At 47.6% G+C, this 14,246-nt stretch overlaps 1 protein-coding gene across 2 annotated transcripts in view; it reads right to left on the bottom strand.

Annotated features, from left to right (window-relative positions):
- The window catches only part of Farp1 (FERM, ARH/RhoGEF and pleckstrin domain protein 1), a 259,534-nt gene that overhangs the window by 182,212 nt on the left and 63,076 nt on the right, over positions 1-14,246 (bottom strand). For both annotated transcript variants that reach the window (XM_027393905.2, XM_027393906.2), the window contains exon 2: positions 13,881-14,074. In XM_027393905.2, coding sequence (XP_027249706.1) covers positions 13,881-14,051 — 171 coding nt within the window. In that variant the 5' untranslated portion in view covers positions 14,052-14,074. The remainder of the gene's footprint in view (positions 1-13,880; positions 14,075-14,246) is intronic.

Raw genomic sequence — 14,246 nt, 5'->3', positions numbered from 1 at the left:
CACCTCTTGGTTCTGAACTCAGGGAAGATGTTTCACATTCATTCCAATCCCCTTGAATATTTAACAAAGAAAGCATATTTAATGGAGACCGTCGACCCGGCTGAAGGGTGGTCTTGCTAAATGCTGCCATTCAACGTGACTTGGAAAAATCTAACCATCGAGCTGGACAGTTCAGCCCAAGGCCTAATGTCCCTGAGCATGCAGGAGCTAGCTAGGTCTAGGAGAGCGGTCGGCTGCAGCAGAGGCCTCCTGGATGTCACCCAACACCACCAAAGTCCTTCACACCACGAGGAAAAGCCTTCCCATGTGATCTTCTGCTACCAGGGAGACCATGGTAGCCTTTTCTGGGAGGAAGGGTGGAGGGGGACAGATGATACTGTTACAAACCTCATTCACCTTGGGTTTCACCTCAGTGTGCCCTCTGCCCAGAAGTCAGTCTGACTGCATGGCCATTTGCACCAGCTGACAAACTCTACCTGCACGGCACAGACACCTGACAACGACTCCCCATAGAAACCTTTTCCAGAAGATCCCCGCAGATCTTCCAAACACCAGTGAGTAAAAGCCACCTGCACCCAGCTGCTCTTGAGAGCAAAGAAAATAATAAAGACTGCGAGGGAAAGGAAACTCATGGCCCCATACAAAGTAACAGTTGTAAAGAATGTCGTTTTTATAAAGAGGAAAACGAAGCTCTCTGGTGTCTTTCCGAATGTGATCGCAATGCTGTCAACCGAGGACTGTCCACCTAAGAACCTAAGAAAACATGGCCCTGGTGTGATCTGCCTCGTTTAGCGTATTTGCTGCCTGGCACACAGGGGTCACCTTCACCGTCAGATCCCGCCTCTTGGTGAGATTCCCTCCACCCATGCACAGCAATGTGCCAGCCAGGGCAGGCAGAATGAGGACCGTGGAGTATGTAAACTACTCTACCCTGGTTTTATTTAAAGATATTCCGGGAGACAAAGGGGCCAGCAGCCTGGCTCACAGTACTCATGTCTCTGTGGCCAGAAGACACGCCCTCATGATCTTTCCACTGTTCCCTATCGACAGTGGTTCAGAACGGTTTCCAGCGGGCTGCAACCCACAGACGCCTGAGAAAGCACAACAACACACACAATCGCAGACACCTCGACGAGCAACACTTTTATCTGCTGGCATCTATGCCTTATTCCAGTTTTCCCCGAGGAACACAGATTGCGTTCAGGTTTCAGAGATTTGGAGTTTCTTTGAAAGACTGATTCTTTCTCTCTGGCCCTTGTGAAACCTCACAATCTATTTAAAAGATTTGCTCCAAATGTTTATGCTCAAAATTTACGAAGTTAACAAGAAGGCCTTAAAAAGCTAGCTACTCTAAACAGCTTCATGTTCAGTGGCAAAGCTTTTTTTAAAAAATAAATAAATAAATAAATAAATAAATTTGTCTCGAATCTTGAGTCTTGTGTCTTTAATTCCAGTCCTCCCAAGCTGATCTCTCTCAGTTACAGGACCAGTCTGGTCTACACAGTGAATCCCAGGCCATTAAGGGCTACAAAGTCAGATCCTGTCTGTCCTAGTTAGGATTACTATTCCTGTGATGAACACCATGAACATATCAAATTGTAGGGAGAATAGGCACTTCCTCTCCTATTAAGGCTGGAAGAGGTCAACTGGTAGGAGGGAAGGGTTCCAAAAGCAGGCAACAGAGTCAGAGACAGCCCCTGCTCTCACTGTTAGGAGTCCCACAACAAGTCCAAGCTACACAACTGTAACCTAGGTGCAGAGGGCCCAAGTCAGTCCCATGCAGGCTCTCTTGTTGTTGGTCTCTGTGAGCCCCTGTGAGCCCAAGTGAGTTGATTCTGTGGGTTTTCTTGTGATGTCCTTGGCCCTCTGGTTTCCACAATCCTTCCTGCCCCCCTCCTCCACAGGATTTCCCCATGTCCACCTAATACTGGGCTGTAGGAAAGAAGTTCAGTCATTGGGTTAAGTGCTTGCGAGAGAAAGTCTGACACCCAGAGTTTGGGTTTGAACCATGTAAAGGTAAAATGCTATTAAAAAAAAAAAAAAATCCACCCCCACTGAAAAAACCCAAGAACAAAACCAAAAGAAAACAAAACAAATAACAGAAAGAAACCCAAAGTTGCGACAGGAAGAAGGAAGTGTTTATGTTTCAGCTCAGAGTCTGACAGTGTAATTCATCCTGGCGGAGAAGACATGGAGGCAGGAGGGTCAGGCAGCTGTCATCTTACGAGACCCACAGTCAGGGGACAGAAGTAAATACTGGTGCTCTCAGCTCGTATTCCCCTTTCAATCTGGGACCCCAAACCACAGAAGGGAGCTCCCCACATCCAGCACTGGTATCCCTACCCCATTTAGAAACAGCTCCAACCAGAGGTGAGTTTCCAAGGAGATTATAAACTCAGTCAAGATTAACCGTCGCAGCCAGCAAAGCCTCAGAAGCCAAGGAACACGGAGCACGCTCTTCCCCACAACCCTCAGAGGAACCCACACTGTGGACCTGTACAGAATGCCAGTCCAAAGTACTTTTTGAAGCCATCATCTGGTTAGTGACACTTTGTAAAAAAGCGGCCACAGAGACTAATTAATACAGGATCCATTCATGAAGGCCAAATTAAGCCACGACTCCATGGCTATGCCAAGACAAATGGACCACAACTCAAGCTTCACCTCAATGCCACCGTGGAAAGTGGTGCCCGAAAGGTCCCGGAGACAGAGGAAACAGAGAAAGGTACTTGTTTTCATCTAGAACCCTGTGTCCTGCCAAACAATGCCCAGAAAGCCAACTCTTCTGGGCCCCAAAGGACAGCATTCCTGAGCCAGAGTACAGGGCAAGAAAGCAAGTGTGGAAACTGAGCTTGCACCCACGGGAAGGCTCACTCCAGGCAGCCCTGGGTTGGCAGGAAGCTAAGGGATGCTGGCAGCATCTTGGTTTCTACTGAAGAAAATCAGAACTCTGTTTTGAAGCCTGTATGCTCCTTCCAGAGCTTTCAAAGAGGAGACTGAAAGAAAGCAAATATGGAAAGGTCCACCTGACAGAAACTGACCCCAAAAAACAGGAAGAAAGGAAAGTTAATGGAGACATCAACTGCAATCAGACTACATTAGTGTTGCATAAATTTCCTAAGACACTGAAACATTTCCACCTGCAAGGAAACTCCTACAGGGAAGCTAAACAACACAAAACAGCTTCAGGAAGTCCCTGAAGCCGATCAGATTCACTAGGCCCCTCCCTCCCAAGGGGAAAAAAAAAAAAAGAGAGCTTAAAAAGGTCCCAAGTCTGAGACGGGCCAAGCTGCCTAGACAAGTTTTAGACCTAGAAAGGACTCTCTTCAACCTACCGAGCTGCTGGCAGGCTGTGCAGTGTGCTTCAGGGTCCCGGCTTTGTGAGCTGTCACACACAATGGGGTGGCTTTGGTGATACAGCTGCCTTTGAGTCATTTCTGCTCCTTTAAGTAACCCCTCCCCCCAGTAACCCCAGTAAAACTCACCTTTTGCCAAGTTGGACTTTGGTGGTATCTGTACTTAGGTCTGGTATGGGTTTCCTATCTGGGGTGGCTGTAAACATAGTAAATGTGTCCAAATATAGATAAGAATTATGGGTTAATTTAAGTTGTAAGAGTTTGTTAGTAATAAGCCTAAGCCATTGGCCAAACAGTTTATAATTAATAGAAGCCTCTGTGTGTTTATTTGGGACTGAATGGCTGCGGGACCAGGCAGGACAGGAATGTCTGTCTACAGAGGTGCATTGCATCTCCCTGGGAAGTTTTATCACACAACCATCAGTACTCTCAGTCAGCGAGAGGAGCAATGGTGTGAACCCCAGCAGCATGTGGTCACCACACAGAAACTAGTGTCTTTGTTCTGAAATCTACATGGACTTGATGAGCTGTTACCTATGATAGGACCTGGATTAACAGAAAAGGCAAAGAGCTTTGTTCAGCCTGTGTCATGAAACTAGAGCTTACTACTACCAGTTCTGCTAATTCGTGTCCTCTAGGTGCTCGCAAGAGGAATTAAACCAAGTGACAACGATAAGACCATTCAGAGAAATATCTGGCTTTGTCTCGATGCCTTTGTCTGACATACACTGTGGTTACTAAAGAAAACATCCTCTTTTTGTCACTTGAATTTTCTGCTACCCCGGGCCACAAACAAGCATGCACCCGAGAGTCACAGGGTTTACATGAACAAAAGGTATCTTGTTGGCACCTACCAGTGAGGCAGGGCTTACAGAAGACAAGGCTTAAAGAATCCAAACAGAGAGGTACTCGGTGCTCTGTGGGTTTCTTTGCTCTCTGTTGCTATGGTAAACATTACAATAAAACAGGCTAGCTCCAACATCAAGAGAAGACAAGAGCAGCGCTCAGCACAGGAACCTGAGGAGGCAACTGAAGAAGAGACCACGGAGGAATGCTTACTGGCTCACTCAGCTTCACTTCTTATGTAACTCAGGACAACCTGCACAGGGTGTCACTACTCATAGTGGGCTGGGCCCTCCCACATGCATCATCAATCAAGAAAATGCCTCCTATATCTGCCCACAGCCCAACCTGATGGAGCAATTCCTTTAATGGACATGCTCTCTTCCGCATGACCCCAGTTTGTGTCAAGCTGACAAAAGCCACCAGCACATTGCTTGAGGCATTCCTGGGTCTCATCCTGAGTAAGCTTGTCCTGTGAGCAACTTTGCCACAGCAGGACGGCTCAGCTCCACAGGTCTACTCTGAAGGCTCCTGAGTGGTCAGCGCACAGCAAGCATGGCAGCTAGACAGAGGGACTGCTTCACCCGTCTTCCCATTTCCAGTGTGCCTCATGTTTATACTGTTGGGGCTACTCAGCGGGCAGTGCCCCGTGACGGCATCACAGGCAACTGTTCCAGCTTTCGAGGAGTTTTGTCCTTTTCGGGGCTTGTGACTGTACCTGGAGACCCTGAAAACACTCTTCCAGTGTGTCCAGATCAAAGGCAATTGAGTTTTCACCCTCATTCTATTTGTTGACAGGAACCCATACAGATGAGCCACCAGAACCTATGTTACAGCTCATATTTCAAGTGAATTCCTCTGAAATTACATGACAAGCTCTGCAATACAAACCGTGAACGGGATCTCTGGAAAACCGGATCGAAGCATTACCATCTTGGTCTCCACTCAAGTGTGACATGCTGAAGTCAGTGGTTTCTGGGACGACACGGGTATTTAAAGGGATTAAGCTGAAAATCATGGTGGAACTTAGTACCCAACCTCTGTTTGCTATGTCTACTGTCATTTCTGTCATCAGGAGGCTGAGGCAGATAACATGCACTCGAGGTCAGCGTGGGCTATATACAGAGTGACCTTGTCTCAAAATAATCTAGTGATCATATAGTAGAGATGCTAGAGAGATGGCTCAGTTGCTGGAGTGCTAGCCACCAAAGTGTGAGGGCCCAAGTTCGAGCTACATCATAGCCAGGCACAATTATACAGGTCTGCAATCCTGGCGCCACCCAGGAGGAGACAGGAGCATCCTAGGGGCTTGATGGCCAGTCTACCTGAATCTCCAGGCTGTGAGAGACCATGCTCGAAAATTAAGGTGGACAGTGATTGAAGAAGACACATGGCAGCAAACTCTGACCTCCATAGTCAAAGACACATGAGCACGCGCGGACACACACACACACACACACACACACACACACACACACACACACACACACACACCTGTTATCAATCTCAACATTGTTCCTAATATGTACCCACTAAAAGATGACAACTTCTCATATAATATTTGTCTGTCACTTGGTCCTTGGTGACTGCATGGAGCCACCCAAGCTATAAACTTACGGTCTGTACGCTCATGGCTCCCAACCCTTTCACTGTAGTCTTTCAATCCCACCCCCGTGGCTTCTCTCATTTCAACTCCCTCACATTCCGTCCAAACCACTCAGGCTCAAGCTTGGCCCTTATTAGTTATCATGCTGTGCAACTGGCTAACAGCTGCCACAGCCGTCCCCACAGACACAGGACCTTTCCCTGCTATGACAGGTTTCTTCATGACAATGGCTCCTATGGCCTCCAACAGCAGGTAGAGTACACGTCAAGTATGGAGGCCTCAGGGTGGGACTCTGGCTCCCTCCTCGACTCCTATGCTCCCCATTGCAGGCTTCACAGATTAGCTAAAGAGAAAACAACTGTTCCTTTCATATCACCTAAAGGAAGACATTTGCCAGGGGCCTGTGCCAGCCCACTGCCTACTCATAAATAATGTCCGTCCTTTCTACAAAGACCAGTTGTTATTTTTCTTCACAGTCTTATCGCTGGCAGCACCTTGCCTCTCCTGTTGATAAACACTCGTGGATCCCGAATCATGTTTCCAAGGTCACAGTCCATAAATAAAAGCAGAGGCACAGAATCCCACTGTGGGTATCTGGCCCAACTTCCTGTTCATATAGAGGAGGAGACGCAATCCTGAGCTAGTGTGCGTGTGAAGCTCTCGCTTTTGTAATTGTTCTCGTCCACAATCAATCTAGCCAACCAAAAACCCCATACCCTCTTTAGGATTTACAGCCACCAGCCCCAACTCAAATGTTCAAAGCAATAAAAAAAACAAGCAAGTGACAAAACATGGCTGGATGGGACAGCCCGACTTGCATGCACCTCCCTTCATATCTGCAACCCAAGATAAGAGAGCATCCCCAAAACCATTATCCTAAGGCTCTCTCAGGTTCATCTGTCCAGTCAGCATGAAACAGACGCAGGCATCTTGTCAGACACCCAACTCTGGGAAAACGGACACATGTTGGGGTTCAGGAAATAAGAGACCAAGACAACAACATAGCAAAACTGCATGTAAAGATCTAGGGGGGGAAGGGGGAATCCCTGTTTTATTTTATTTTTTCCTCTTATTTTGCGTTTTTTGAGACAAGAGTTTGTTGAGCAGATCAAGCAGGCCTAGGGAGCCCAGGCTGGCCTCAGAATCCAACCTCAGCCTCGTGTGGGCTGGAGTACCGGCTCTGTGTACACATGTCTGTGTGAGCATGCCATCACTGCCCCCAGCACACCCTTAATTTTCAAGCAGAGCCAAGGCTCTGGGAAGCTACAGTGAGTCCAGGACACAGCAGTGTACCTGCTCAGAAGAAACAGGCTTCAAGCACACTGTGTCTCACAGAGCTTTAGAAAACCAACACCCATCTAAAGCCCCAGGCCGGTGTGAACCACGGGAAAGAGGAATGACCCCTGACACGGTATGCCAGTGTTTATCTAGAGATCTTTCGTGTGCTTTCTTTTCTCTATTTCACCCGTGCAGCAGCCCTGAAGTAGGAGCCCAACCAGGTTCCACCATCAACGTGAAATACCAGTTCCTGCAAGAGGAGCAGGGCTCACCTTCAGGAGAGCAGTGTGTGTCTGCGCCTCTCCAGTTTTCTACAGGATACTCCATCTTAGAGCCACACTCAGTCCTGAAGAGGAGAAAAGCCACCCAGCTGGTGGACAATGTCAAGCCAGGACCAGGGGCCTCCACATCCCTCTCTCCCAGTCTTCTCAGATGTAACTATGAAATTTTATTGTATTTATTTAAGAAGAAAAAAACAACTTCCTACTGAGGCCCATTTTAATGTCAGAGATGGACATTCACAATTAGCATCTATTCTTTTTATTTATTAGGCTCTACTGAGTACATTTTTGGGGGGGAGAAAATGGTAAACAGCTGTTGGAACATGGCTCCATCACTTCTGAGCTTTGAGGCTGGCTTTGATCACTAGAGAAACTAAAAACCGAAAGGCAAGCACACAAGCATCTCAAACCCACATTTAAATTCAGCTTTGTGTCTAAGGAGCCAGGAGGGAAGTTTAATAGTACTTATCTAGAATGATTTATGAAAAAAAAGAAAAAACTTTTTTTTTTTTTTTTTTTTTTTTACTCCATTAAAATAGGCTTTCAATTTAAGCTCGGGAGGCTAGACCCAGACAGGCCCCATTTATCATCCCAAGTTAAATAAGGCACAGAAGTGACCAGGCCCAGCAGAGTGGGCTTCAGTGCGATTTCAGAAAGTTGGCTAAAGAGCCAAGAGCAACATGGATAAGAAGGGAGAAAAGTCTGGCTTGTTTTTAAGAGCCCAATGGACACATTAAACTCCCTACACTTGTTCTCACCGAGGGCAGACGCTTAAGAGGCAGCGTGTACTCCGGGCCTCGGCTTTCAATAGCCAATTAAATTTTATGTAGGTCTATCCTGCTCCTCCAGGAGAGCCAGCAACACTGAAAAGCAGGGGGATCCCTGTTCCCAACACAGGTGTATTTCGTCTCTCCGAGAGGAGCAGAGAAGCTAACAGGCTTACGGGGACTTGTCCACCAGGATTCATTCCCTCAGAGAAAGGGAAATGGAAACAGGAACTCCATGAAATCCAAAAGGACAAAGGGGACCTCATCTAATGTTCAGCCTGGGCTCTTCCTGGAGAAACCCAAAGGGACACAAAGACAAGACACTGGGTGTTCCAAGGGGCAAACAGGGCCCTTGGGACCTTGGGATCAGAAGATGGCTTATAAAATTCTGTCTGGGGCCACCACAAGACCCTTCCCAGAGCCAGACAGCACTGGAGAACAAGCCTCCACTGAGGACCAGCCCAGGTCTCCATGAGGGTCCAGGCAATGAAAAACCCGCTTCCCCTCAAAGGCAATGAAATGAAAGCCCTGTTTAATCTCGAAAAGCCTGCCTCACTTTAGCATGCTCCTAATTAGGACTCCAAAATAACTTGGGCAATTCTTCTACCAACAAAAAAAGGTAGAAAATTCAATGTAGTCTTTTCTAGGACATCAAAGGCTCCTCTCCAGTTTCAGCAGACATGTTACTGCAAAAATTCGTCATTTATTCGGCCTTTTATCGACCATTGCCTGCACTAGACTGTCTCAAAAACAAAAAGAACCAATGACAAGAACAGCAGCAATCCCCACAGTGTTTACTGTCTTGCTAGAGAATTCCAAAATACAATCACAAAAAAAGTTGATTCACCCACAAGGTCAACACCACATTCTGACTTCCATAAAACAGAGAAAAAGATTTTATGTCTGGACCAAACACCTCATTTTGCAGATAAGGAAACTGAGTCTGATCCCAGGAGTGTAGACTCCTTGTCAGAGTCAGATGGGAGACAAAGATCTCCAGGCTAATTAGAGGAAGGGCCAAACACTGTAAAAGGATGAGCATTGCCTTCTGACGGAGCCTGGCCAGGCAGGGCAGCAATAACTCAAGATCCCAGACTGGGAATGTGGAGGAACTTGGGGGATGACCAGCTGAAACAGGGACCTCCTGCTAAATTAAGCTAGAGCTAAAGAAGCATGAGGAGGCAGATCTCTGTGAGTCAAGGCTACCCTGGCCGAAGCAGTGAGGTTCCAGGCTGGTCAGAGTGGCAGATCGAAATATATACAGTCTCAAAAAGACTAGACAGGGTCAGACTAGCGCTGAGCAGAGGGGTCCACGGTGCACTGGGCAGTGCCACCTGGCCTTGATGTAAACCTGACACAGCACCGATGGTGAATTCCCTCATCTTGATGCTGGCCTGGCACCAAGCACTTCCCAGAACCACTGTGAGGCCAATCCAGGAAGCTACACAGCTGCCTGGTGAGTGAGGGCCCAAGGGCACTGTGTCTGATACAGGCTGTGAGAAACAAAGCCTTGCTACAAGGTGCTCACTCTACTGCCACACTTCATCAGGCAAACAGTCTCAATTTTCTATGATGAGCTAATACAGCAGCTCAGAAGTGTTAAAGAGGAAGGGGTCCATGCCTCCAGTAGACCCTCAGAGGGTCCTGAGGTCAAGATATTCACAGTTGGTCTGCAGGCAAATGAAGGCAAGCTACACAAACTCTGAGAGCTGTGTTAGCATCCAAGGGAATCAAGGCAAAGATGCAAACATAGTCAAGAGCCCAGTGTGACTTCCTTCCCTGACCATTGGAGAGGCTGCACTCTGTCCACTGTCTGTACCACCCTGCTCCTGCCAATCATTCCTGCATCTTCTGGTCACCTGCTGAATTTTCCTGGGTGCTACCAGCCTGCTCAAGAGGCCAAGCCAGGCTTTACTTCCTCCTTGGCTCCCAGCAGCTCTTCCTACAGTGACCCGAGGACGAAAAGCTAAACACAGGGATAAGTGGCCATCTGCCACTCCAGCCACCCTCTCTGGTGGAGCAGGTTTGTTTACCCAAGGGCTCAGGAGAACCAGCCACACAAAACCTTCACAGGGACCTTTACAGAAGGGAGCCTGATTGGGGTGGGGGGGGTGGAGCTCTGTGCCTCAACTGTGATTAAGGCTTTCCCAGGCCTGGGACCCACCACGCTTTTATAAGGTTCATCAGATGAGAAAGGTGAGTTATCAAACGGTGAGGTGTGGCTTATTTGCACAGTGTTTTCAACATCGAGATGATAAAACACCGGGCAAGAGCTTCCTATAAATGTTGTTTTTGAACTTTCCGCTGTGTAGAGGAAGTACCTAAAAAGACATCCCAGTTCAACACGACTACAAAGGTTCTCCCAGCGAACCCCGAGTGGAAAAGACTGGTGTCTACTGCCCTGGCTTCCCAAAAGGCTCAATTCTTCATTAAAAATTACTAAAGGGGAAAAAAAGAAAAAGATGAAAACCACCACCAAGAACATAGTTTCCCAGAGCAGGGGCTGGTGAAGGAGCTTGCATTTAATTTAAAATGACTGCTTTAGCTGGGCAGTGGTAGCGCACGCCTTTAATCCCAGCACTTGGGAGGCAGAGGCAGATGGATCTCTGAGTTTGAGACCAACCAGGTCTACAAAAAAGCTAGTTCCAGGACAGCTTCCAAAGCCACAGAGAAAGAAACCCTGTCTTAAAAAACCAAAGTAAATAATAAATAAAATAACTGCTTTGCCAGCATCTGCACTGTAACACAAAAGGCCCAGGAGACGTGATCCCCAAGGAAAGAGGGTTCACTGAAGACAGACCTCCTTCTCAAAGGAAATTGCAGACACTTCTGGCTTCACACCCTGATCATTTGCAGGACAAATGCTTGCATGCAATGAGAGTATGTTCACCAGGATACCCCCATCCTGCCCTTGGAGTAGAGGAGGACTCTCCCAGGGTCACACCGCCTTGGTGAATTCTTAGCCGAAAGCTCTGAAGCACAGATAGTAAAGCAATTCTCAGGGGCCGATCTGGCCTTCACAATCCTGAAGCCACTGTCTATCTGTCCTTCCTTCCCATCCTTGGAATGACTGAGCCGCCATGAAGTCTTGATGGCTTCCAGCTGTGGGATGGCCTGGACACTGCTAGCTATTCTTAAAGAGCACAAGGCGGGAATTTCTGATTTAGAACCTGCTCCAGCCAGTGACACGCTGATAATCCATCTGCCTTTATACAGCCAACTTAACTTTCTGTTGCCTGTGGGCTGAAGGGGCGCACTCTAACCCAAATAGAAAAAGGCTAATAAAATACGGGGGGGGGGGGGGGCAAGCTGAAGCTACTAAAATCCAACCATAAAATAAATTCACTGTAGCATTCCACTGGCAACACTTCATGACCACCACTCATCTGTCTGACCAGCTACATGGTCCCTTCCCTGAGAAGCCAGCAGCCAGTGGCAAACGCACCAAAACACTGCAGATACTTCATATGAATCATTTTTTTAATCATGAAACGTCAAGTGAAGTGAGGCAATAGTAAACAACAAGGATTTGAAAGCAGGTACTCAGAGGTGAAGGACATTGCCCAAGAGAAACAAAAAAACGAGTATCACAGGAGAAAGTGGAATTTTTACCCCAGGCAGTGTGGTTCCACCTGGACAAGGGTACAAACAGCCAAGTCTGAAAAGCTCCGCCCCATACTCCACCAGACACTGCCTAAGGCAGTAGGCTAAACCAATAAGGCCATTAAGGAGGGTACACAGGAGTTTCAGGAGGGATGGGATGAAAAGAAGGGTTAAAAATGCAAAGAATAGCTATCAAAAATTATAAAGATAAATACTCCATGCATGTATGTGTGTGCATTTACCAGACTGTGTGTGAAGGCCGGAGAATGATCTCGGGGGTGTTCCTCTGGTGTAATCTTCCTTTATTCTGAAACAGGATCTCTCACTGGCCAGGATCTGACCAAACAGGCTAGGACAGATGGCCAGTGAGCCCAAAGGATTCACTTGTCTCCGTGTCCTCAACCCTGCGATTGCAAGCACACACTGCTACGAGTGGATTTTTTTTTTTTTTTAATGTGGGTTCTGGACATGAAAATCGGGTCCTGTGCTGGTAGCTGGGTATGGAGTGGTGACCTTTGCTGTTTGTGAAGAATCACGGTTGAATACGGTACAGAGATCCCTGAGTCTGCACACAGCAGCGTTTGATACCTCCTCTACCTCAGCCAGCACAGGAACAAACACCACTCATTGCTGGAGCCTGGGTTCCTAACAAGACCAAAAAGGAAAGAGAAATCAATACTTCACCAAACCAGTCTGGCAAGGCAGAGAGAGCACTGGGGGAGGGAGAAGGAATGAAGGCAGAATTCTCAGCGGGCAGGCGGCAAGTACTTTCCCAATGTAGTCTACAATTCCAGAAATTAGCAGTGGCTTTGTGCACTGGAATATAAAGTCCTATGCCAAGTCCTTGAAAAGTGAATTCCTCAGCAAGAAAATTAAAAAGGTACAAAGGCCACTCGCCATGTGGGATAAAATTGGTAGTTTTAAACGCAGCCATTCTGAGGTTTATCTTTCCCTGAGACACTTAATTCACACTCCCTGAACAATGTTCTGTGAAATAAATATAACTTACTGAATCATATCCCATAAATGATTAAATGATGGGTTACCACCGTTAATGCCGACTATTAAGTTTCAGACACTCTAGCCAACAGAAATAATGAGCAAGTGGATTGCCTCCACTTTAGAAACAGGTGTGTTCCAAAAGGCTGTCTCAGAGTCGGTTGCTCAGAGTCAAGACTGGTCCTCTTCCTCTACAATCAACGATCTACACAGTGGCAGGTCACCAAGACAGAACACAACACATGAGACATGAAGTGTGCTCAGGGGCCTCTGGCTGGTCAAGGTAGGAAGGGCAGTCTCTGTTCTGGGGACCTCAACCAGCTACGCCCCATATCCAGCATGGCACCTTAGTCTAGCAGCATATGCTTAAGTAGGAGGCTAGGAAGAGACAGAGGCAGCTCTCAACACAAGGAGCAGAAGACGCTGGCTCTACCTACCCCAAGGTTGCTCTCCTGGCCCCGGGGATGATGGGAGGGACACAGCAGCCACATGGAAACCCTGGGCCAAGGTTCTCTAACTCCCCACCCAATATAGGAAAGCCATGAGTCCATGAGCTCACTTGCTCCCAATTTCCTCATGTGTAACTCTGATGGTTTTCTCAGGACGGCATCACAACGCACGCTCACACCAGTGAGAGAGCTGCCTGTGATAACCACAAACTAAACCACAATCCACTCTGAGTATCACCCTTGCCGCCAACGCCAACATTAACACATATATTACATATCTTTAGACATAGTTATACCACGTAATACACATGATCAGTTATACTTCACATGTGCAAGCATGCTACAGACAATATATAAAATACACATACACAGATGATGACATCTACTTGTGTCTGGGAAGTCACAGTAAAGCTGCAGCTAAGCCATCCATGTCACTGCCAGTACGGGTGGTTCATACACAGATCTGAGAAACACGTCACTCAGAACCGGAACAGATCAATGATGCCTTGTAAGAAGTGAGGAGAGACGTGGCGAGCACACAGGCAGGCGGCAGGCAGGCAGACATGAAATGTACTGAAGGTCTGTCTGTCTGTCTCCTGAGCACACAGATCATCTGTATACCTCATGTCACCCACAGGCCATCAGTACCCTTCCCATTTCCAGGTGCCCACACCCTTGGACAAACACCCCTGGCTTACTGGGACTTCAAAGGTCTCCTGGGTGTCATCCAGCATCTGGATTTTGACGGTCATGAGTTTTCCTGAAGGTGTGGGTGGCGGTTTCTGTCCTCGTTCCAAGGTGCTGATCCCTGAATTCTCCGGGGCCCCCAGGCGTGATGCTGGGGTCGGCTTCTGCTCTATTTCTCCCATGGTGGCAGCAACTTATTTAGTATCTGCAGGAAATGATAAGAGAGGTGTGTCAGGAGAAAGGGGTCCTCTAAAGCTACCAAGGTCACTCCTGCAGTGTCTCCTCCTGCTTTGGGACTCTATACCAGGTAAGAGCCCTCCATGGTCCTCCACACAGGAGCCACAGGGCAGCCTCCAGCACGCCTGCCTGAAATGTCT

Source organism: Cricetulus griseus, assembly GCF_003668045.3.
Source record: "Cricetulus griseus strain 17A/GY chromosome 1 unlocalized genomic scaffold, alternate assembly CriGri-PICRH-1.0 chr1_1, whole genome shotgun sequence".
Classification (NCBI taxonomy): domain Eukaryota; kingdom Metazoa; phylum Chordata; class Mammalia; order Rodentia; family Cricetidae; genus Cricetulus; species Cricetulus griseus.
The sequence above is the reverse complement of the archived record's forward strand: the minus strand, read 5'-3'. Positions and strand labels throughout refer to the sequence as shown.